Source organism: Babylonia areolata, chromosome 4 (genome assembly GCF_041734735.1).
Source record: "Babylonia areolata isolate BAREFJ2019XMU chromosome 4, ASM4173473v1, whole genome shotgun sequence".
In the NCBI taxonomy this organism is placed as follows: Eukaryota; Metazoa; Mollusca; class Gastropoda; order Neogastropoda; family Buccinidae; genus Babylonia; species Babylonia areolata.
The window spans coordinates 27,255,702-27,280,701 of record NC_134879.1 but is presented as its reverse complement, the minus strand read 5'-3'; the positions used below and the strand labels follow the sequence as shown (position 1 = coordinate 27,280,701).

General features: G+C 41.9%; 2 protein-coding genes across 2 annotated transcripts in view; both read right to left on the bottom strand.

The window, feature by feature from the left end:
- The window catches only part of LOC143281426 (malate dehydrogenase, cytoplasmic-like), an 18,626-nt gene extending 5,930 nt beyond the window's left edge, over window positions 1-12,696 (bottom strand). Inside the window, exons 1-7 of the mRNA XM_076586636.1 lie at window positions 12,688-12,696; window positions 7,563-7,649; window positions 7,263-7,382; window positions 4,932-5,030; window positions 4,556-4,652; window positions 970-1,271; window positions 149-325 (exon numbers count right to left, since the gene is read on the bottom strand). Coding sequence (XP_076442751.1) covers window positions 149-325; window positions 970-1,271; window positions 4,556-4,652; window positions 4,932-5,030; window positions 7,263-7,382; window positions 7,563-7,649; window positions 12,688-12,696 — 891 coding nt within the window. The remainder of the gene's footprint in view (window positions 1-148; window positions 326-969; window positions 1,272-4,555; window positions 4,653-4,931; window positions 5,031-7,262; window positions 7,383-7,562; window positions 7,650-12,687) is intronic.
- Window positions 12,697-12,785: 89 nt separating this feature from the next.
- Window positions 12,786-21,006, bottom strand: LOC143281425 (malate dehydrogenase, cytoplasmic-like). The gene is made up of 7 exons (XM_076586635.1): window positions 20,992-21,006; window positions 20,781-20,879; window positions 18,871-18,964; window positions 17,254-17,555; window positions 15,808-15,984; window positions 14,832-14,945; window positions 12,786-12,995 (listed from the first exon to the last, which is right to left on the bottom strand). The coding sequence occupies exons 1-7, from the start codon at window positions 21,004-21,006 to the stop codon at window positions 12,786-12,788; spliced, it is 1,011 nt and encodes a 336-aa protein (XP_076442750.1).
- Window positions 21,007-25,000: the final 3,994 nt, after the last annotated feature.

The window sequence follows — 25,000 nt, the reverse complement described above, 5'->3', positions numbered from 1 at the left end:
GTTGAGCAATCTTAATCCCTTCAAGCACTTTTGATACTTTTTGTATTTCTTTAGAACACATACACACACAACACACACACACACAAACACACTCATGTGCACGCGCACACACACAGTAATTACACAAAAGATGGCGTCTTCAACTCACTGTGATGAGATCATTTTTTATGTAATGATCATCACCAACAGCCTGAGGGACGGGTTTCTCCTTGCCCCCAATGATGACGGAGGCGTGGCCAACATCCGGGTACTGTGTATCGGAATGATTGCCCCAGATGATCACGTTTTTCACAGCGTCGATTGGAACACCCAGGCGATTTGCGATCTGCACACAATGTTTATTTTTCTATCAGCAAAGCCCAAAAATGTGATCAAAATTACTTTGGTGGAGCTGGTGAGTATGTGTGCATGTGCGTGCGTGCATGTGTGTGTGTGTGTGCGTGCGTGTGCGCGTGCGTGTGAGTGCGTGCGTGCGTGCGTGTGAGTGTGTGTGTGTGTGTGTGTGTGTGTGTGTGTGTGTGTGTGTGTGTGTGTGTGTGTGTGTATGAGGGGTATGGAGGGGTGTAGCCTACATAACTTAATTCCAGCATGCTCATGAGAAACAATCTCTGTTTTCGAGACACATGCTCTGGAACGAGCCTCGTCCAAAACCATGAACAATTTTCATACATTTTCAAAGGAAGAAGCTTGAAAAATATGTTTGAATAATGAATCTTTCGGCCAAAAAGTGACAGTGATCAAGTGGTTTATAAACGGTAGCTGTGTTTTTTTGTTGTTGTAAATGTTCAATAAAGCACCTCTTGTTAGAAGTGGTGCTCATTACGCTGACTGCATTCACTGCTGTTTGCCAGGAATTCAGCGTCATTTGATCATGCCCCCAAGAAGAAAACTGTGCAGGTTTCCATGCGGTCCTCAACTTTTTGTGAACCCTGTACATGATTTCCACAGTTACCAGAAGAATGGGATTACCTGGGCCTGGGTCCGTGTATGATCCAGGCGGGTGAGGCAGGAGAAGTTCTCCCTGGGGATAGAAGAGGCGAACTGACTGCAGATCCAAGCGTTGGTGTTGGCAGGGTTGGCAACCACTAATATCTTCACCGACTTCTTGGCCACCGAGCCTAACACCTGCCCTTGTTCTCTGAAGATCTTCGCGTTGGCTTTCAGAAAATCTTTGCGCTCCTTCATCCAGTCCTCATGGGGTGCAGAGCCGATGAGGAACACTGCGTCGGCGTCCTTGAAGGCAACTTTGGCATCGTCGGTAAGGATCACTTCTGCAAAAGGCAGACCGACCGTGCCATGCGTGTTTTAAACAAAGATTACTTTCTTCGATCTTGATTATTCCTTAATGATAAATAAACCTAAATGTAAAACACTGCCCATAAATGAAACACATATACAGTTAACTCCTTCTTCAATATGTATATCATATAATTACATATTATTGAAGAAGGAGTGTATTCTACGTGTTTTGTATATGGAGAAAGTCCGTATTTAAGACACACATACAATATATTCCTCGATATATAAGTATACGAGTACACATTGAAGAAGGAGTATATTCTATGCATGTTTTTTACACACACACACACACACATCACTCTCTCTCTCTCTCTCTCTCTCTATATATATATATATGGGTAACTTTCCAGAAGAGGGTGTCACACTTTGGGTTCTTACAACTTTTTGTCAGAAAGTCTACACTTAGTCAATTTTGGTTGAAATGCAGCGTAAAATGAGGAAAACCGGCGATCAAATGAGTGACGTGCAGATGATAATTGCATGGCGCGTTGGTTTACTTCAGGAGACATGAATAAAACATGTTTGATTGTGATCATTGTACATCACTTATATTGATGTGTGTGTGTGTGTGTGTGTGTGTGTGTGTGTGTGTGTGTGTGTGTGTGTGTGTGTGTGTTGTGGTGTGTTGTGTTGTGTTGTGTTGTGTGTGTGTGTGTGTGTGTGTGTGTGTTTGTTGTGGTTTGCTCCTATTCTTTTTATTATGTCTGTATTTTGAGCTGCAATTCTTTTCGACAGTCACTCGTAGCGCCTCTGTGCCAGTGCGTCATGATGATGATGATACGGATACTTATAAACCGCCTTTCCTCAGTTTGCGACCAAACTCTACGCGCTTTACAAACACGGTGGTCATCATTCTTTTCCTGCGTCATTCAGTCATGTCTCAGTCACGCGCGCACGCGCGCGCGCACACACACACACACTCACACAGGCATTTAACTTTGTACGTGTATGACCGTTTATTTATTACCGCACAATGTAACAGCCATACTCCATTTTCGGGTATGTACATGCTGGGCATGTTATTGTTTCCATAACCCACGGAACGCTGACATGGATTACAGGATCTTTAATGTGCGAATTTGATCTTCTGTGTGTGTATGTACACAACGGGGGTTCAGGCACTAGCAGGTCTGTACACATGTTGACATTGGAGATAAGAAAAATCACCCTTTACCCTCCAGGTGCCGTTACCAAGATTCAAACCCGGGACCATCAAATTGAAAGTCCAATGCTTTAACCACTCGGCTATTGCGGCCAGTAAAAGAGATTTGTTCTGAAGTAACATGTACACTGATCACAAACACACAGTGTACGTGTGTATGTGTGTGCGCGCGCGTCAGTGCATGTTTTTGTGTGTGAGCGTGTGCACGCGCGTGTATGTGTGTCAGTGATGGTCACGGCTGTTTGTTAGTGCACGCGCACGTGTATGTGTACAAGCGCGTATGTCCGTCAGTGTATAGAAGTGTCACAGTAAGCGCTGGTAAAATGTGTGCGCGCGTACGTTCGTAAGTGTGTCGATCTCTGTACTAGTATCAGTGGCTGTGTGTTCAGTTCATGTCATTGACGGTAAAATTGTGTGTGTGTGTGTGTGTGTGTGTGTGGTGTGATCAACTGAAAACAACGCGAGGCGATTGTGAAATGTAGTGAGACTCAGTGAGACAGTTCTCGCGGTCCGAAACAGACATACTACATGCGGATAAAACGGACGGCGAATCTTCGGTACTTTAGCTGTAGATCCCTGATTTAAGGACGAATCTTCGGTACGAAGTTCAGCTGTAGATCCATGATCTAGTAACCGGGTTACTTGCCACAGCCCAAAGAAGCATTGACGTCAAACTGTGGCGAAAATTATCTTCAATGACGAATGCATACTGAATTTTGCTGTAGTGTGTGTGTGTGTGTGTGTGTGCCTCTGTGTGTGTGAAGTTTCGCGGTCGGTGAGTGCCGTAATCTGGGGGCTTGAATCATAGATATCTACGGTCGAATCAGTCGTACGAGTGTGGTGCCGTTATCCCCGAACAGCTGTTGCCTTAACATGCAGACAGAAATAATAACGGATCCTGGTCAACACCCAGCCGAGTGACGTAAAGTGTTTTTGTCGTCCGTCAGCACTCGTTCTAAAACATTCCCTGAGGCGATAGTTCTGATTCTCATCCGTAACACTGAACGACGAGATCTGTTCAAGAGAAGATCAGTGTAGGCGTTCTGCACTTAGGGAGGAAAGTTCAGATCAGTTCTGGCACTGTGGGAAAATACAAGATAAAATGAAGTAACTTAATAAGGTACAGAAATAAATGAATAGAAAAGTAATTAAATTAATCAATTTCCCGCCGAGCGACACTGGGGGTAGGCGGTGGCAGCTGGGGAGTGCTCATTTTCTTTTGGAAGTTTCAACTGAGGTTTCATTATTTTCAATTCATAATTATTTCACTCTGTTTCGTCGCGTTTTTTAATTTTTTAAATATTTTGATATTTTAACGGCAATGTTCGAGTTTAAGGGCACCACAAGTGTGGCTGGCAGATCTGCGATAACTTATCCGATTCAGGTGCAAAAATCAAGGGACGCAACTCCAAACACTTGGTATAAGTCGTTTGCTCTTCATTGACTGTGTTACTGCCAACTTAGCAGGCCTCGTAAATCGACTGAGAAATTGGAGAGGCAGTACAAACCCAGAAAAGCTCATTACAGTGGTGGGCTGCCCATGACGTCTTATGACCTACGTCTCTGCAAACAAAATAGTCCCCCATGAAAGCAGGCCTTCATACCCTTCCTGTCAAAACTTGTCAGGAAAATCCTGTGCGTCCTCAGTTGGGACAGTTTTGAAAAAGTTTTGAAAACCTGTGGTCATTTTCAAATTTTTGTGTGTAAAAGACGCGCTATAGTGCGTTATGGGAAACACTGAATATATATCATACAACACTGCCAGAATGTATACTCACTTGGCTTTCAGTGTCAGATAAAATCAATAAATAATATAGGGGTGGAGGCAGAAGGGAGGAAAATGAAATCCTGAACAGATGTAGCTCTGTGATCATTGTTCGGTGGTTTTGCACGTGCACGCACGATAAACAGTGAACAAAAAAGGCATTAAAAAAACAACAACAAAAAAACACGGGAAAGGGAAGATTTTAACTGAAAAACCCACGCCAGATCTGAATGCGGACACGTGCTGAGTCGACTGATATCCCTTGCCTCTAAGGTCTTTGTTTTGAGTTATTGATGTCACACATGATACGCACTTCATGACAACCATACCCTTAAGGAGAGGGAAACCGCAGTCCGTCAGCTCCATTCTGATCCCGTTTAGGACTTGCATCGCGCACGTGACGTCCAGCAGGCTGAGAATGAGGGGCTGAAAGAAGCAACTGACACAGCAAGCTCCAGAGCAGCAATGCATGGCGACGGATCAAAAGCAAACAATGCTACATGAATGACTGAAATGTACGATGATCGGCGAGAAGCGGGAAGCCAAGTCATGAACAAGAGATTGAAAGAAATAATGCAGACACAGACTGACATACATGTGCACAGACACATATACTGACAGACAGACAGCCAGACAGACACACACACACTTTGGTCAAGAACAAACGACCATAGAACGCGCACGTACTCAAAAACCTTTTCTCACCTGATCTTTTCCAAAGACATCTCCCTTGGCAACCGTGGCCAGCAGGGAGTAGGCTAACTGACCAGCAGCTCCGGTCACACACACTCTGACTGGTGCCGCCTGAAAAAGTATGCACCATGCGCAGACATTAATCAATGAATCACTGAAAAACAACAAACGAGAGAGGCAAGGCCTTCAAGACTCACTTGTGATACACTTTAAAAAAAATCTAATCGTTAAAATGTGTTCTGTATTTGTTATTATAAAGCTTTGAGTTAAAAAAAGAAGAAGAAGAAAAAAGTCTAACCAGATTCGAACCCCGCGTGTTCGGGTGAGAAGAAACTCTCTTACCCATTACACTATCGTGGCTCCTTGAACATACTTTTTTTAAAGGGCGATAAATCACTTGCGGTATTCGCAGTGAGAACGCTGTTTAAATCATATTATTCTGGTGTATCTTGGGCATTTAAAAAAATCTTTAAGGGCAATAAAAAATTCTTTTTAAGTCCGCGATAAAGGAGACGTGGCTATCGCCGCAATCACACTGCAACATTTAGCCGTTTTCTCTGGATCTAGATAGTTGTACAAGTTTAGTTACACCCGCCGGGAATGTAGTACGACACGGTCGATTCAATTTCTCTTTTATGTTCATTCTAGTTTTATAGTTGACTCACTTGTGTAAACAAAGTGAGTCTATGTTTTAACCCGGTGTTCGGCTGTGTGTGTGTGTGTGTGTGTGTGTGTGTGTGTCCGTGGTAAACTTTAACATTGATATTTTCTCTGCAAATGCTTTGTCAGTTGACACCAAATTAGGCATAAAAAAAGGAAAAATTCAGTTCTTTCCAGTCATCTTGTTTAAAACAATGTTGCACCTCTGGGATGGGCACAAAAAAATAAAAAATGAAGCCTAATTATATGCAAACTGCATTTACTGTTATATTTATATTTTTTGTATTCTCTAAACTTGGCACTTTGATCTGATATTCGACCCAACAACAAGAGCAGTCATTATTATCATTTTTTTGTTCAAACAGGAACTTCTTTTGCTAAGCATGGAAGTTTTATTTATTTTGCAAACGTTTTGGTGCAGATAGTAAAAAAGGGAAATTACTCTGCAATTAATGCTAGGGGACTTAATTCGCTTTAAACTGATCTTTCTCATCTTAAACATTACATTTTGAAATTATACACAATACATAAAAAGCTTGGATTTTTTTTTTCCAGTGTATCACAAGTGAGTCTTGAAGGCCTTGCCTCTCTTGTTTTAAAGTTGATTTGAAAATTTAGTATTTTGTTAAACTAATAACATGTAGAGCCAAGTACAAGTACTTCTAAACGTCGTAAGAAGTGAAAAGGACTTCATTTTGAGAAAAGTCAAGACTGGAAATTTTTTCGTTTCATCGAGATCAGTTCAAGGGTATTAACTCGCATGGTTTACAATTTTAAACTGTGAATTCCTGACTGATTCTGTGGGTATTTTTTTTATGGCAGTTTGGGGCATAATCCAGTAAGTGATGAGGCGTTCACAAATCTTTCTCTGAATAAATATTTAACGGTCTCCTTCTCCAACTTTCCATCACATGTTGTCGTGTATTGTCCATTGAATATAGGACTGAACGGGCAGGTCAACAACTTGAAACAAAATGGCGTCGTTCACGTTCGCGAAGAATATGAGCACGCGATTTGAATGTGTATAAATATGTGTACGCAATTGATTTTTTGCCCATGACCTTCAGGGCTCAGCCAATAGATCTGTAAAGTCCACTCGTCGTATTGATTTTAGTATTTTCCGAAAAAGACCACTTGGGCGAATGAACATAGTGAAAGCCCTGTACACTGAGACCGGTAAAACACACAAGTATTATGTATTGAGTGTAATTTCAAAATGTAATGACTGCTCTTGTTGTTGTGTCAGAATACCAGATCAAAGTGCCAAGTTTAGAGAATATAAAAAATATAAATATAACAGTAAATGCAGTTTGCATATAATTTGGCTTCTTTTTTTAATTTTTTTGTGCCCATCCCAGAGGTGCAACACTGTTTTAAACAAGATGACTGGAAAGAACTGAAATTTTCCTATTTTTATGCCTAATTTGGTGTCAACTGACAAAGTATTTGCAGAGAAAATGTCAATGTTAAAGTTTACCACGGACACACAGACACACAGACAACCGAACACCGGGTTAAAACATAGACTCACTTTGTTTACACAAGTGAGTCAAAAACAGTGCTTCGAAAATGGTGCTTGTAGAATTTCGACAGAATGTAAATTGTAACTTAAAAAAAAAATAATAAAAAAAAGAAGAAAAAGAAAAAAAAATGCTGTTCCAACGTCCTCTTCAGTGACTTTACCTTCGCGCCGCTCATCCCGAATCCCTCATACACAGCGGCACCTGAGCCCGTCTGCCGGAGTCCCAATGCCAGAAGTGCAGTCTCTTTGTCTCGGGTTAGTTTCAGTTTCAAGGAGGCGTTCTAAACTCAAAACAAAAAGTGTGAAATATACCTCAGTAACTGCATGGGTGACGATCCCCAGAAGTTAGAACTTGGTTCTCACACAAAAAAAATCAAACGTTAGGAAATTTAGTTAACGTCCAGAAGTGTAAAGATGGAGGAGTTCCAATTACAATTGTGTCCGTAACTGTTGCGAGTTACTTGCCTTGAACTGCGCCCTGACTCCGGTGACGTAGCAGCAACGAAGATGGATAGCAGGGTGCCTGAGGCCCAAATATCAGGCGAATACTGCAAAACACAGTGAAAGCATAACCTGTTGCACACATGTACTGTGATTTTGTCCACTCATATTTAGGCACATAGATATCTTGAGATTTTTATCGTCAGCTATAAATAGCTATGAAACTAGGTCACCCATCACGCACTGACCGCGTCACTGTAATTGCAGATCTAAATGTTGCATTTCCTTTGAACATCACTTATGATTAAAAAAAAAAAAATTATTATTGTTATTTATTTATTTATTTATTTTTTGTTGTTGTTATTTTATTTTATTTATTTATTTTTATATTATTATTATTATTATTCTTATCTCTCTTTTTTTTTTTCTCAAGGCCTGACTAAGCGCGGTGGGTTACGCTGCTGGTCAGGCATCTGCTTAGCAGATGTGGTGTAGCGTATATGGATTTGATCGAACGCAGTGACGCCTCCTTGAGCTACTGATATTGATACTGATTATGATTTTCAAACAATCATTGTGTTGTTGTATGATGTATTTTTTTGGTTTAAACATTTTCTTATTCTCAAAAGCAACTAAAGACATTGCAAACACATGGAGCAGCAAGAAGCCGAAGCTCATGGTGTGCTCAGTGTAAAAACTGCTCATGCATACAGCGAACACATAACACAGCGGCAGTATTATAGACATCATCAAACATGAATTAAATCACGGATGAACTCTGAAAGGAAAAACAAAGAAGTACCCTCGAGAAAGGTTAAAAAAAAAAAAGAAAAAAGAAAAAAAAGAAGAAAAATCATAATCGTATATATAAGCATTCATGTACATATATAAAACATACATACGCTCAAGCATAAACGTGTATACGTATACATCAACACATGCATACACGAACAAAACCATCTGCAAATACACACATATACACGCATACACACACAACAACACAGTATCTATTTCCACACATATATGTATGATATGCATATGCCTTGATGAATACACACACACACACACAGATTATTATACATACATATGCACACATAATGTATATATTTTTTGAAACAAAAACAACAAACAACCCAGCTGTCGACACTCCTCTCTGCCTCTCTCTCCCATCCACATTAACAAATTAATAGAAAAGGGAAGAAGGAAAAATATATACAAACGTCAAGCAAACAAAGTAATTTTCTATTAAAAAAACAAAAAAAACAAACAAACAAACTATTTAAATATAAGACAACCGATTAGTTACTTGAAAAAAAAAGTGTGATAAATTTCACTGCCATTGTGTCTGTTTTGCATTGGTAATTGCCTTTTAATAAATATTATTTCGGTATTAGCTGTACCTACCGGTCAACATGTATTGATTTATGTAGTTTGTAGATCTCAGTAGGTTCTGACAATTCAGATTTAGGTTTTGGTATATATATTTTTTCTTTCTTTTTGTATTTTTTCCCTTACCCATTTTTCTTGTGCTTAACCGCATTACATTTGTTTCACATTAGTTCAATGGTCCTTGTTCATTGTTTTTCAACTGCATACAGTGCTTACACATGTGTACAGTTTAATGTATTCCTTTGCTTGCCGCATCTCGATAATTTTCAACAGATGGAAATGATTTACTGTTTTCAATTGCTAAATACTAATACTACTGGTAATAATGACAATAACAATAATAACGATGATGATAATAATGATGCTGATGCTGATGGATACCCATACAGCACCCTATCCAGAACACTGCTTTAGATGCTTTCAAAAACACATGATATTATACATTCCACATTACATAAAAGTTACACACACACACACACACATAAGCAATGCAAACTATACACACATAAACACAACGCATACACACATACAAACATACGTTCAAACATACATATATACAAACCCACCCCCTCACCACACACACACACATTCGCACATACATACATATATAGATATATGTACACACACACACACACACACACACACACACACACACACACACACACGCACACACACACGCGCGCGCACGTCATCCCCTGTCAAGTTTTTGTAGGAAAAATCAATTGGGAAATTTGGAAGGAACATTTTGACTTTGGTAGGAACACTCGCACTCCGAGCCACATCAGCAAACGTACATTTTATCTACAAGGCATACAAACACTTCGGCCCACCTGCAACACAGTGAAACTGCTACGATTAAGCTGATTGGTCCACTTCGTGCTGTTTCAATGAAAACACGCACGCGATTAGCTGCGTATCATCAAGCGAAACCAAGGTAGTGACTGCCCTGGCCTTGTGATGGATAGGTCCAGAGCGTCTGGCTGGGTAATGTTACAACAGGAAAGCAGGTGACCATGCCATGAAGTCGAAAATGAACTCGTCGGAACAATTTCGACGTTGGCGTAACATCGGAACAAACAAAATCGAGCGTAACGAAGTACGGGCAAATCGTAACAGTTTGCATCTCTGCCACACACACACACACACACACACACACGCACACGCTCACACACGCTCATACACACTCACACACGCTCACACACGCTCATACACACACACACTCACTCACACTCACACACACACGCTCACACACACTCCCACTCACCCCCCCCCCCCCCCCCGCCACACACACACACGCTCTCACACACACACACATACACACTCACACACACACACACACACACACACACACACACACACACACCGATTAACCTGAAACTCCAGCCAGTGAATGTCTAACGTTTCCATGCACTCCCTTCTGTGTGTCACATGGAATGCATTAGTCTTTCTGGTGTCCAGTGGCCACATCCGATCCACAGATCATCTTTCTGTCATTTACATTTCAAACACACTTACCTCCCTCTGCCCATTTCCTTTTTAAACTGTAAGCCGTGTTAGTCAAGATCATACCCACGGTTCTGTGTTTGTTGTTGTTGTTGTTGTCTTCCTTGTAACTTGGTTGTGCGTGACTTAGCTCATGTGGGGACTGATCGACTTTCTTTCAGTGACTACATACCGTAAATAATTGTATTGTATTTCTCTTTTTATCACAACAGATTCCTCTGTGTGAAATTCGGGCTGCTCTCCCCGGGGAGAGCGCGTCGCTACACTACAGCGCCAACCATTTTTGTTGTATTTTTTCCTGCGTGCAGTTTTATTTGTTTTTCCTATCGAAGTGGATTTTTCTACAGAATTTTGCCAGGAACAACCCTTTTGTTGCCGTGGGTTCTTTTACGTGCGCTAAGTGCATGCTGCACACGGGACCTCGGTTTATCGTCTCATCCGAATGACTAGAGTCCAGACCACCACTCAAGGTCTAGTGGAAGGGGAGAAAATATCGGCGGCTGAGCTGTGATTCGAACCAGTGCGCTCAGATTCTCTCGCTTCCTAGGCGGACGCGTAACCTCTAGGCCATCACTCCACATCTGCACTTCACTGTCCTTCGCAGCACAGGATGCTCAGTTTTTTCATCTCCGTTGCCGTGGGTAAGGAAATGTAGTCATCAGCAGCGGTGTAATATCCCATTTTGCCCCCCCCCCCCCCCCCCTTCCGTAGCTCACACAGGGAAAGTTCCCCCGTGGGAACTGAAATCCGAAAACAACCCTTTGGGTACGTTCTGGGGGCGTTCCCGCATTCTGTTTCGGACCCCTCTGGGGTCACCAAAGCACCCGTCCCAAAATGCCCCCTCTCCCCCACCCCACCCCCCCCGCCCCCCTAAAACCACCACTAAGTTTTATTCTGCATTTGTTCGCGCGCGCGTTGGTGTGTGTATAATTATGTGTGCGGACGCACGCATGAGTGTGCATGTATGTATGTGTTTGCGCGCGCATGTGTGCATATGTGTGTGTATGTATGTATGTGTGTGTGTGTGTGTGTGTGTGTGTGTGTGTGTGTGTGTGTGTGTGTGTGTGTGTGTGTGTGTGTGTTGGAAATGGTAAGATGAGGAAAAGAAGTCTCGAGGATCAAGAGATGAACGTAAATTAAATAATTGATTCTGATCAAATTATTACACCTTGCCAAGGGTAAAATCACTAGAGCTATTGGCTGTAAGATATTTTATTTTGAAGAACGTCAATGGTGTAGTTGATGTCATTCTGTGTGGTCTTTCGAGATTTTATTTCTAGCTGTGGATAAGAAACGGAGTCACGCTGTCTTAACCCTCTCAACCCTACGGGATTTACAGCCTTGCATGCTCCCTTGCAATATTGATGCGGAAAAACGAAGAAAATGTATCAGGGTTGATCGGCTTTCCCTCCAAAATGACATGTAGGGGACACAGCCGGAAATACTGTAGAAGCTTGTTTGTGCTTTATGCATATGTAGGAAAGTGTACACCACTCAGTGAAATGAATTTTGATTTCAGAGGCAGTGTTCGGGCGCAGGGCTGAATGAGTTAAAACAGCAACAGAACTGGAGTCTGGCAATGAACCAGAACGACTCTAGAAAATCTTGCGGCTGATAAGGTTCAATGAATAAAATGTTCATGCTCCGGAAATTAGGCTTTATCCAGATGGCTCACTCCCGTATAAATGAAAAGTGTGGAAATATGTTTTTATGTCTCTAACTGAGCCAAATCGTTCAACAAGTGATAGCTACTTTTGTTAGTAAATACCAGAGTGGTAAAAGCATGGAAATGACGGAACAGGATACAATTCTCCAGATACAAACGTTGACTATATTCGTTGCTTAGATATTGGCGAAATATCGATCTGACGTGGCCACGACTGTCCAGGTGTGCGTTCAAATTGCAGCACGTTTCAGTTCAATAGCGAGCAAACAATACAAGCAAATAAACTAAATAAGAAAACAAACACGAAAAACAAGTAATATCTGAATTGTGTATGCATCACTTATGTATCAAATACAACGTAGAAATTTGAAAATGCGTGCTCACATTCAGAATGTATCAAAATATTCTATAAAACCGCCCAAGAATATTAAAAAAAGAAAAAAGAGTAACAGTGAAAACCACCTCTTACATTGGTATACTCTTCGAAAGTTGAGCTTTTACACTGGCTGGTAGCCGTACTGCACATTACTGTCTTAAACCTTGCACATAATTTCCTTGCTCACAAGTCTTGATGAATGTATTGTCACCTGTACCATCTAGCGTTTCATATTGAGATACTCAGGCATGGGCGAGCAGTAGTTCATTCAAGCAAAGCGCGAAAGAAAGCAATGAGAGTTGTGGCCCTTCAGTGTGCACAGAATCTGTCTGCTGCTTCTTTCTCCTCGTGCAGCTCCTTGGCGGTGAGATCCATTTTTTCACGAGCAAAGCTGTTGATCTCCAATCCCGGCACGACGGTCCACTGTTTGTTGGCAATGGTCACAGGGAAGCTGTACATCAGGCCCTCGGGGATACCGTAGTCACCCTTAGAAAGCACCCCCATGGACACCCACCTGCCCTGAAAGTCAGTACAATAACGGTGCTGATAAATGATAATGATAATGATTCTGATAAATGATGACAAAGATGGTGGTCATGAAGAATACAAAATACTTTAATTGTTATGTCTAAAACAGAAGTTCACAATGTGATGTATAACAACAGCAACATAATCATAATGATGATAATAATACTGATAATAACAATAATATTAATGATAATGATGATAATAACCACATTCTGAAGTCTTCCGCTCATCAGAGTTAAATACATTTTAAATACATGTTTCTGTGAATGGGCTTTTTGTTCGCAAGCAACCCTTTTTTTGTTGTTGTGTGTGTGTGTGTTTTTTTTCTTTTTTTTTTTCGCACTGACTGTTTAAAGCAATGACACTCCGGTTTTCAGGGGATGGTGAGCGGGCAACCGATTAAGTCACTGAATCTAACCCAGAGATGTCCTCTGAACTGTGTGTGTCCACCTCCCCTCTTCCTCGTGGCCATGTGCCCCCGTGTTACAGGCATAATGGTGTCTGTCAAAGCTGACCCTCCTATCCGCCCCCCTCGCCCCCACTGAGATGTAAATATACTATATGTCGACTCCCTGGTTCTGTTTCCCCTTTCCTTCTACAACCCACTTGTGAGAAGCCATGCCTGGGTATCCAGACCTACTATTTTAACAATACCATTTTTCTTGATTTGGCTTGCAGCGTGGCTGAACAGAGGTGACACACACACCTCGAAAGAAACCACCCACCAAAAAAAAAAAAGAAAAAAAAAAGGTCTGACAAGATAACTGGGAACTGTTTCAAACACACCACTGCACCTAAAATAAAGCGCATCGAGCTTCAAGAATACGCACTATAGCAAGACATCTTAATGAATAAATAAATAAATGATTCCAAACTATCTCGCTATCTAAAGCTTGGGCTATTCCGCTACAGTTCTCACCGGAGGAATAAGAAATAGACACATCTGAAAAGGATGTCATGATTCTACATAATAAGCACAGTGCATAAAAAAAATAAGCGTACATAGTCAAACAAATGCTAGTGAGCAACATACTTATTATGGGCGAAAAAGAAAACCCGCCCACTTATCAAGTCCAGAAACAGAGACAAGCAGAAAAAGAGAGGTGTAAGATGGGGAAGATCATATGCCTTCTGTGCATTTTTCCCTTCGTTATATTCCAATGTATTTACCTTTCTTTTTATTTGTCTCTTACCTCCCCCCCCCCCTCCCGCCCACCTCCCTCCATTTTTACGTTAATGTTTCACATAAACCTAAGGCTCTCAATCTGCGTGTTGGGTTTATGCGAAGGACAGGCATCTTCTGCCCTCTGAGCCCCCCGTAACCCCCCTCTCCCTCCCCCCTTTTTATTTTATTTTTTTAATTATTTTTTTTATACTGAGCAGCAGACGTGGTGTAAAGTACATGAATCAGTGTGCACACTCTGATACCTCCTTGAAACTGAGATTGAAACTGGAAGATGGAGGCGGTAAAAATGTAGATGTTCTCAAGCAAAATTCAATGAAAAAAATGTACAGAGGAAAGCGAAACAACAATAACAACAACAAGAAAACAACAGCTACGACGAAAACACACTCTTTTGTCAGACAGAGAGATACACAATGACACACCAGCAGCTCAGCAAGACTTTCAGCCCTAAACCAGTCACACCACTTCCCTGCCACCAGTCCAACCCTTTTGCTCGTTAGGGACACGACAGACCAGCAGCTCAGCAAGACTTTCAGCCCTAAACCAGTCACACCACTTCTCTGCCACCAGTCCAACCCTTTTGCTCGTTAGGGACACGACACACTAACAGCTCAGATAGACTTTCACCCTACACCACTTACCTCCTCAGTCCCACACCACCAGTCCTTCATGTGGTCAGCAGCAGCCTTGGCAGCAGACATGGCACTGGACAGCTTGCGGGCCTTGATCACTGCTGCCCCTCTCTTCTGCACTGTCTGCGTAAGTTATCACAGTATACCTTAGCTCCTTCATTTGAAACGAGTCAATGACTCAAAACTTGGAGCCAATGCTTTTTCATCAGCCAACGCACATCTATAACAATACAACTGGTGTCTGTGATATAAGGAATGATTTTTCTTCTTTGTTTAATCCAAATTTGGTGCTGATATAGTATTTCCAGAGATAATGAACTTGTTTACCACTCACACACTTGCATGTAATAACTTTTCCATTCAGTGTAATGTGCCATGCTGTGACCTTGTCCATTTACCTCTGATCTTGAAATTGTTTTAGAACTGTGCTGTGTCCGTGATCATCAATATACCAAATCTGATAAAAAAAAAATCCGATATGTTCTCTGTAAAACTTTTTATATCAAACTGCTGAATGATACCAGACCTTGCCTTTGACATATCTTCCTGCTTACGTTGTCATCGTAAAGCAAATGACTTGAAAAATATTGTAGATACCCAATAAAAAAAAGGGGGTTCATGTTCCACTTGCAGTTTCCAAGACAATGCCAACGTTTCCAAGTTTACCACGGGCACACAGAGGTCCATTACATGGACTCACTTTGTTTACACACTTGAGTCAAAAAGATTCCGCAAAACGCATGCTGCTGTGCTCCAGGGCAGTAACAGAAATACCTTACCAGGTCAGAAAAAAAAATCTGCATTCTCTCTTCTGATTAAGCTGTTTGGAAATGATTAAACAGCAATTATTCAACCAACATTTTGCAAAGGAATTGATACCCCCATGCACATAGCATATCTGCCATCAGCATCCTTTTTCTTTAGTTCTCATTATATTACCCAAACAATCAAACATGAGATAAACAAAATGACGTCTCCAACTCACTGTGATGAATTCACTTTTGACATAATCGTCATCACCCAGAGCCAGAGGGACGGGTTTCTCCTTGCCCCCAATGATGACGGAGGCGTGGCCAACATCCGGGTACTGTGTATCGGAATGATTGCCCCAGATGATCACGTTTTTCACAGCGTCCATTGGAACACCCAGGCGATGTACGATCTGCACACGATGCACATGCTGTTATTCCACTGGTAAATCGAAATGCACCGACCTCCATACAAGAAGAGGATGCCGCATGAGCGTTGGATCAAAACATGTTTCATGCACGTAGATTTATCATGAATGAATTTTGGGTGTGATATATTTCGCCTCCAGACCTAACATCACGTCTCCTGTTTCAGAATGTTCGCGGTTGCCAAAGCTTAGTATCCCCCAAACATGGGGATACATACGTCAGGATAAATATCCCCTTTTACTATAAAGATGAAAGTGTTGAGAGTTGTGATTGAAAATGATGTAGCACAGCTATGTTTTCAGATATGATTGAACTATATGGACAAACTTCTTAAATAATGTTGTCCAGCTAAATGTCGTATGTTGTGACTGAGCTGTACGAAGCCGCTTTGCATATCATGATGTGTAGCCGTACCTTGAAATGGGAATGACTGTATGAAAATGCTTTGTGCATAAATGTTGTACAGCTTTGTCTTTAGTTACACACACACACACACACACACACACACACACACACACACACACACACACACACACACACACACACACACACACACACACACACAAATGTGCTCACACAGAGACACAGACAGACAGACAGACAGACAGACAGACAGACACACACACACACACACACACACACACACACACACACCACACGCATGCACAGTTCACACAATACAACACATGTGCACACACACAGACACGCACACACAGACACACACATAGAGACAAAGACAGACAGACACAGACACACAGACATAGACACACATAGACACAGACAGACAGACAGACGGACAGACACACACACACACACACACACACACATAGAGACAATGACAGACAGACAGACTGACAGACAGACACACACACAGAGACAATGACAGACAGACAGACTGACAGACAGACAGACAGACAGACACACACACACACACACACACACACACACACACATAGAGACAACAACAGACAGACACAGACAGACAGACACACGCACACACGCACACACACACACACACACACACACACATAGAGACAACAACAGACAGACACAGACAGACAGACACACGCACACACGCACACACACACACACACACACACACACACACACCACATGCAGAGCTCACACAATACACCACGTGCGCACACGCAGAGACAGACACAGACAGACAGACAGACAGACAGACAGACACACACACACACACACACACACACACACACACACACACACACACACACACACAGGTGAGTCACCTGAGCCTGGGCTCGGTTCTGATCCAGGCGGGTGAGGCAGGAGAAGTTCTCCTTGGGGATAGAAGAGGCGAACTGACTGCAGATCCAAGCGTTGGTGTTGGCAGGGTTGGCAACCACTAATATCTTCACCGACTTCTTGGCCACCGAGCCTAACACCTGCCCTTGTTCTCTGAAGATCTTCGCGTTGGCTTTCAGAAAATCTTTGCGCTCCTTCATCCAGTCCTCATGGGGTGCAGAGCCGATGAGGAACACTGCGTCGGCGTCCTTGAAGGCAACTTTGGCATCGTCGGTAAGGATCACTTCTGCAAAAGGCAGACCGACAGTGCCATGCGTGTTTTAAACAAAGATTAGTTTCATCTGTCTTTATTGTTCCCTAATAATTGTATTGTATTGTATTGTATTGTATTGTCTTGTATTGTCTTGTATTAGCCTTTGTCACAACAGATTTTTAAGTGTGAAATTCGGGCTGCGTCCGTTTTATGACCCAGCCACCCGTCCCGCCATGTTGAAGTGACTGTCCTCCCTCACATCGCTCCATCACTGATAAGCAAATCGTGCTATTCTATTTCTTGTATTTCTCTCTCTTTTTTTAAAATTTTTAAATTTTTTAATCACAACAGATTCTTCTGTGTGAAATTCGGGCTGCTCTTCCCAGGGAGAGCGCGACGCTATACTACAGCGCCACCCATTTTTTGTATCTTTTCCTGCGTGCAGTTTTATTTGTTTTTCCTATCGAAGTGGATTTTTCTACAGAATTTTGCCAGGAACAATCCTTTTGTTGCCGTGAGTTCTTTTACGTGCGCGAAGTGCATGCTGCACACGGGACCTCGCTTTATCGTCTAATCCGAATGACTAGCGTCCAGACCACCACTCAAGGTCGAGTGGAGGGGGAGAAAATATCGGCGGTTGAGCCGTGATTCAAACCAGCGCGCTCAGATTCTCTCGCTTCCTAGGAGGACGTGTTATCTCTAGGCCATCACTCCACATGGCGTAGGCGTAGGATTTCAAGACCAGTGGCCCCAGATCGATATAGACGGACTCGAAAAGTAGATAACCCTTCATCTACAGATGCTGCACAATGTAATGGCGATCTGGGGCCTTTGGACTCGTAGGCGATGGAGAAACAGGGAGATTGTTTGTCCACTTCACGACAGGTAAATTTATACAAGGGTACAAAGTCATCACTTGGAGTGCAGACACACTGCAACAAGTGGAGAAGAACGTCACCTGGAACAATACCACACAGCCTGGGAGTGTTGAAGACATAGAACGAGAGGTACACACTGACGGATTCACCATTCTCTGAATGTTTGTTTTTGTAGTTCTACCTGACCGGATTCATTCTCTAACGACTTTCAACACTATAGGCATTTATTTATTTATTTATTTTTTGTCCTGAAGTTTCCAGACACTTACAAAATGTCATACGTGATTATAACAATACACATATTTTATTTGGTAAAATGAAAACAGGGAACTGAGACGTTTTAACTGAAAAATCCGTCCCAAATCTGAATGCAGACAATTTGTTGAGTCAATTTTGTGTTCATATACCTCTAACGTCGTTGTTTTGAGTTACTGATGTCATTCATGACGCGTGCATCATGACAACCATACCTTTAAGCAGAGGGAAGGCGCAGTCCGTCAGCTCCATGCTGACACTGTTCAGGACTTCCGTCTTCGACTGAGACAGCAGGCTGAGAATGAGGGGCTGAAAGCAGCGAGGCCAACTGATGGACTGACAGCAAGTGAGGAACGAGGCTTGACGAGGGACTAAAAGCAAAAGTACTTCTGAATGAGTGGCTTAAATATATACAGTGCTCGTTGAGAGGCTGAAAACAAGACACGGATCAGAGACTGTAAACAGTGACAGGGATACACATACACACACACACACGCACGCACGCACGCACACACACACACACACACGCACGCACACACACACACACACGCACACACACGCACACACACACACGCACGCACACACACACGCACACACACACACACGCGCGCGCGCGTACACACACACACACACACACACACACACGAACACACACACACGCGCGCGCGCACGCACACACATACACGCGCACGCACACACACACACGCAAATGCACACACACAGAGACACTGGTACTCAGACACAGACAGACACACACACACACACACACACACACACACACACTCACACTCACACACACACACACACACACACACACACACACACACACACACACACACACACACACAGATAGACAGACAGGCAGACACACACAGAGACACACAGGCACGTTTTTGCTGTTGGAGTGGAGACTTGTGAGCCTGACATAGCACTAAGCTGAATTCAGGGCTGGCATTGGTCATAGCTTGCCAGTAAGACAGGCGACCATAGATAGCTTGCTGGCAGCTACACATGCAGCTACTCTTTTTACAGCTTAGGGAAAATAGGTTTGGCTAAGTTCTAATGGTTTTTGTCTTCACCACCAGGAGATGGGTGCAATAGCCGAGTGTTTTAAGCGTCGGTGCGTAAAGGGTGGGGATTTTTTCCCGATCTCCCAGGTCAACATATGTGCAGACATGTTGGTGCCTGAATCCCCTTCGTGTGTATACTCACGCAGAAGATCAAATACGCACGTTAAAGATCCTGTAATCCATGTGGCTATGGTTGTGTCCTTCATGTCTTTTCTGTGGGCTTAGGTTATTCCTTGGTGGCGCCAAATAACTATGCTAGTGGGTCCACTGGAACCACTCTTAGCAGTGGTCAAAAGGAGGAAGCTGTCATGGTTCGGGCATGTGACACGCCACAATTCACTGCAAAAGACAGTTCTACAGGGAACGCTAGAGGGTGGTAGGCGAAGAGGGAGGCAAGCCAAATGCTGGATGGACAACATCAAGGAATGGACCAATATGGATAGCGCTACGCTGATACGACAGGCAGAAGATAGAACCGGAAGGCGTCGTCTGACTACGGAATCGTCCCTCATGTCTCCTCTACGCCCATCCCGGGCAGGAGAATGAATGAATGGAAAATGGACTCCATGTGAACATTCGGTGGGGTATGAAAACAAAAACATACACAGCATGCACCCCCCACCCCTCGCCCCCCGCAACCTCCGAAAACGGAGTATGGCTGCCTACATGGCCGGGTAAATAACCAAAACGGCCATACACGTAAAATGTTACATGTCTGAGTGTGTATGTGTGCCTGCCTGAGATCTGATTGAGTGACACAAGAAACGAATGATGAGCGCCAAATGATAGCCGTCAGTCGGCTCTACCCAGGTAGGCAGCCTGTTGTGCAAATGACACCGTGTTTGTAAAGCGCTTAGAGCTTGGTCTCTGACCGAGGATAGGTGCTATATAAGTATCCATATCAAATCAAATCAAATCGAAATACAGCATCCGTCCAAGCGAATGTAGCGAAGAAATCAGCATGCTGATTGTGGCTGCTCAGTTTGAAAAAGAAGATATCAAGAACGAGCAACCACAGAACGCGCATGCGCACGCACCCAAAAACATTTTCTTACCTGATCTTTTCCAAAGACATCTCCACTGGCAACTGAGGCAAGCAGGGAGTAGGCCAGTCGACCAGAAGCTCCGGTTACACACGCTTTGATTGGGGCCGCCTGAAAAAGTATGCACAATGAACAAAGACACTAATCAATGAATTGCAACTAAAAAAAGAAAAAAAGAAAAGAAAAAAAGTTGCTGTTCCAACGTCATCTTCAGTGACTTTACCTTAGCGCCGCTCATCCCGAGACCCCCTAACACAGCGACACCTGAGCCCGTCTGCCGGAGTCCCAATGCCAGAAGTGCACAGCCTCTCTCTCTCTCTCTCTCTCTCTCTCTCTCTGCCTGTTAGGAAAATTCCCTTCCACCTCTCCATCGTTTCAGAGATAGACTTGATATGTTGCGCTGATGCAAATTTTGACGTACCATTTTGATTTGGGCTGTGTTATTGTGAAATTGTACAGGCCAACATGGGATATTTTAAAATGGCAAACGTGGAAGAGATCTGCTATTACTACACAACTATAAAGTTAAATAAACTTCAACGCATTCAGAATCATGCAGCCCAACTCGCACTCCGTGAACCCAGGCATGAGAAAGTAACATCACTGCTCAGAACACTTCATTGTCTCCCCTTTCAGATCAGAAGTACTTGTCTCTGCGTTGAGCGTCTCTATCACAACAACATCTTTCAGATCTTCTCCATCTAACCACCCTTCTGTTGACAGTTCTTCGGTTCTCCCTTGAGACATTTTAACACACAACAACAACAACAACAAAATAAAACACACAAAACAACAACAACAACAAAATAAAACACAAAAACAACAACAACAACAGAAAGAACAACAAACAACAACAGCAACAACAACAACAACAACAATAACAAAAACAACAGCAACAAACAACAACAGCAACAACAAAACATCTGTCTCTGTTTTTAACCCCACTGTCTGAACTTTCTGTCTCCGTCTCTCAGAAAAAAAAGAGGTTTTTTAAATTTTTTATATAACTTTTTAAAAGAATTGAAAGACACATATTTTTCAACTAAAGTTCGCAAGATGCGTACGAATGAGTGTTTGTATGGTGATATGTTGTGGGGGAGTTCGTATGGGTGTGACTGCTTTTAGATTTGTATCTTAAAACGTACATTTTTGGCGTATTATGATGTATATGACTGGCTTTAAGAATTGGAAGCGGATTGTCAGTATTGTCGTATGGTTTTTGTGTATTATGATAACGGGGGTAGTTTTATGCATTTGATAGGGTTTTTAAGTATTGTGATGTGATATGCACATGATGTAGGTATTTTGATGTGATATGTATCATACGCGTGTATAGTCTGTATAACTTGTGTGTGTGTGTGTGTGTGTGTGTGTGTGTGTGTGTGTGTGTGTGTGTGTGTGTGTGTGTGCGTGTGTGTGTGTGTGTGCGTGCGTGTGAGGGGGAGGGGTCGAACATAAATTAGTGATTCCGTGTTTGGTTGGCTATCTGTAAAGGGTTATGCATGTAAAAATTTCATTTTAGTGTTTAAATGCATACTTTTAATATCGGTTTTTACATTGTAAAGTGCTACAGGGTATGTTTTATATGGAAAGGCGCTCTCATGAATTATCATTTTTATTATCATCATTGTCATTATCATAGTCATAAAACGCAGTTGCAATACAATAGACATACGCAACAGATGGCTGCAGAGCTACGTGGTCATTACATGACAGAAACAAGCTTCTACAAGTGAGATTTACAATGCATTAATTAATACGTGGCACAGAGATAGAGAGAGAGAGAGAGAGAGAGAGAGAGAGAGAGAGAGAGAGAGAGAGAGACAGACAGACAGACAGACAGACAGACAGACAGACAGACCGACCGACAGACAGAGACAGAGATTCAGAAGATATATTCATCAATAGGCCAAAGCCCCTTCTGAAGGGGCAAATGAACAACGCAGTTAAGATCAAACACAATAGAAACAGCTAACCCAGCTGGTATCAATACACATAATTTCAGAAAACGCTGCAGTGGAGCACAGTATCTCAAGATGTTACAATGTCCCAAACTTACACGCCTTGTGCAAATACAGTCAAAATTTTCATACATCACCATGTGTCGTGGATGATAATCATAAACTAGATTTAAAAAGACAAAACTGTCAATGGTACTCAGGTGATATATATTTTTTTCTCTCTCAAATTCTCCACAGAGCTGGACAACGAAAAATGAATTTACTTAATCTTTACTGTCTTCTTTACATAATAGACAAATTAAATTATTGCCAGTAAATTTTCGATATCTCTAATAATGTGTAGATAAATCAGATACCCCGAACCAAAATTTTGTTGACATACCTAAAATACATATCCATATTACACATCAAGTACGGTTTCACACCATCTGTATTTCCTGTGTCTTTCCAAAGATTCTGTGGAAGCTAGATGTTTCCTTCAGTCCAGCCAGCTACAGTGCCACCAGAAAAGTCTTATCAATTGTCTTACACTTACACCATCTTGGTTTGACCATACATCAACCGAACCATATCTGAATATACAAACAGGCACATCTGTGACCCAGTAACATTTCGTAAGCTTTGTTAGGTATTCTGTAATCTTCCAGTTGTAACAATTTAAACCATTATGTATACACTGTACAGGTGAATCAGTTTATGTCGTGTATCTATTTGGTTTCACCATATAATGACATCGTTAGGTGTACGCATATCCACACCGAGACATTAAAAATATTTCTTTAAGTATGTGCACAGATTCACATTCCGACGCAGCTGTAGTCAGTCCCCATCACTCTGAACCATATTGCATGACAGACTGCACCTGAGCAACCAAAAAATTCAGAAACAGCCCCAGAGAAGTATTATGTAAGAAAGATAACATTTACGTAACACACAAATTGAAAACAAAGCTCAAACGTGTAGTAGATTGTATCCCCGAATATATGAGCAATGACAACAGGCATTGTAATACTATCATAAAAACATTTGGGTAAGATAATATTACATTATAATTTAGTGTGAAAGAACTCTGTGTGTGTGTGTGTGTGTGTGTGTGTGTGTGTGTGTACGTTTCAATCATTATAAAAAGGAAAATAATCAGTAAGATAATTCCAACATTTAAAAAGACAAATGCTCATCAACTAATAAAACCGAAAAACGAATGAGCAACTGGCGCATCCTTTCTTGATCACAACGCACATATGAATTATCGTGATAAAAGAAAACATTCAGGTAAGAAAACAAAATTACATTTAAGATAAAGTGAAACATTAAAGAGATATAAAAGGAAAATATTCAGTAAGATAATTATAGCATTTTAAGACACAAATGAAATGAAGATAGACAGATACACAGCTATACAGATATCAATCATCATATGAACAGAAAATCAAGACAAATTTAACTTTAAGACATGAAATTATTGTTGAAAGGACTAAAACCGCCACCAAAACTACAAGCATGCAAACCCCTTTCACACCTCTCTACAGCAAAACAATAACACTGAAAACACACACACACACCCTCTTCCCCTATAAACCTCCACCCTCACTTCTTTCTTTACACACGCATGCATACATATAGGGAAGAAAGACAACTGTCATCAGTACAATAAACAAATCACAGGCATGAATAAAAATAATATTTGAGCGAATCATTTATCACAGCAACAGCAGAGGGGGCAAATGATTTTTTGTACACATTCTTCCTTCCAAGACAGATTTTACATCGTTTACCAGAAGGAAGTTTCTGAAAGACAGAGTTGAGTGGAAACATTAAGAATTTGGAGTGCTTTTCTGCTAAGAGCGGATTGGTATAGGGCGTTCAGTTATTGCTGGGGCTTTGTTATGACTTTGCTGGCCAGGTTTACAACTCATCCTAATTTTGTCCTTAACTTGACACATTACCAAACAAGGCCACATACAACATACACGTGTTGCTAGAATGAGGGATGGACTAGTGCGAGAATAATCACATAACTTACATTCTGGAGGAGCCATGCGACCATCATTGTGTAAATAAAATTTTATATCCCTGCATTTTCTGCAGCATTGATATGCTCTTTTTTCATGTTTTGCACAGCATGTTTACACTTATTTGATACACGATTTTTCAGTCGCATGGGTTCACAAGGTGAGACACAGGAAGAGATAAAACAGAACAATGCCAACAACAGTACAATGTTCGTGTTTAGAAATGAAACCGCGAAGTTAATTTATTCATAAATTGATA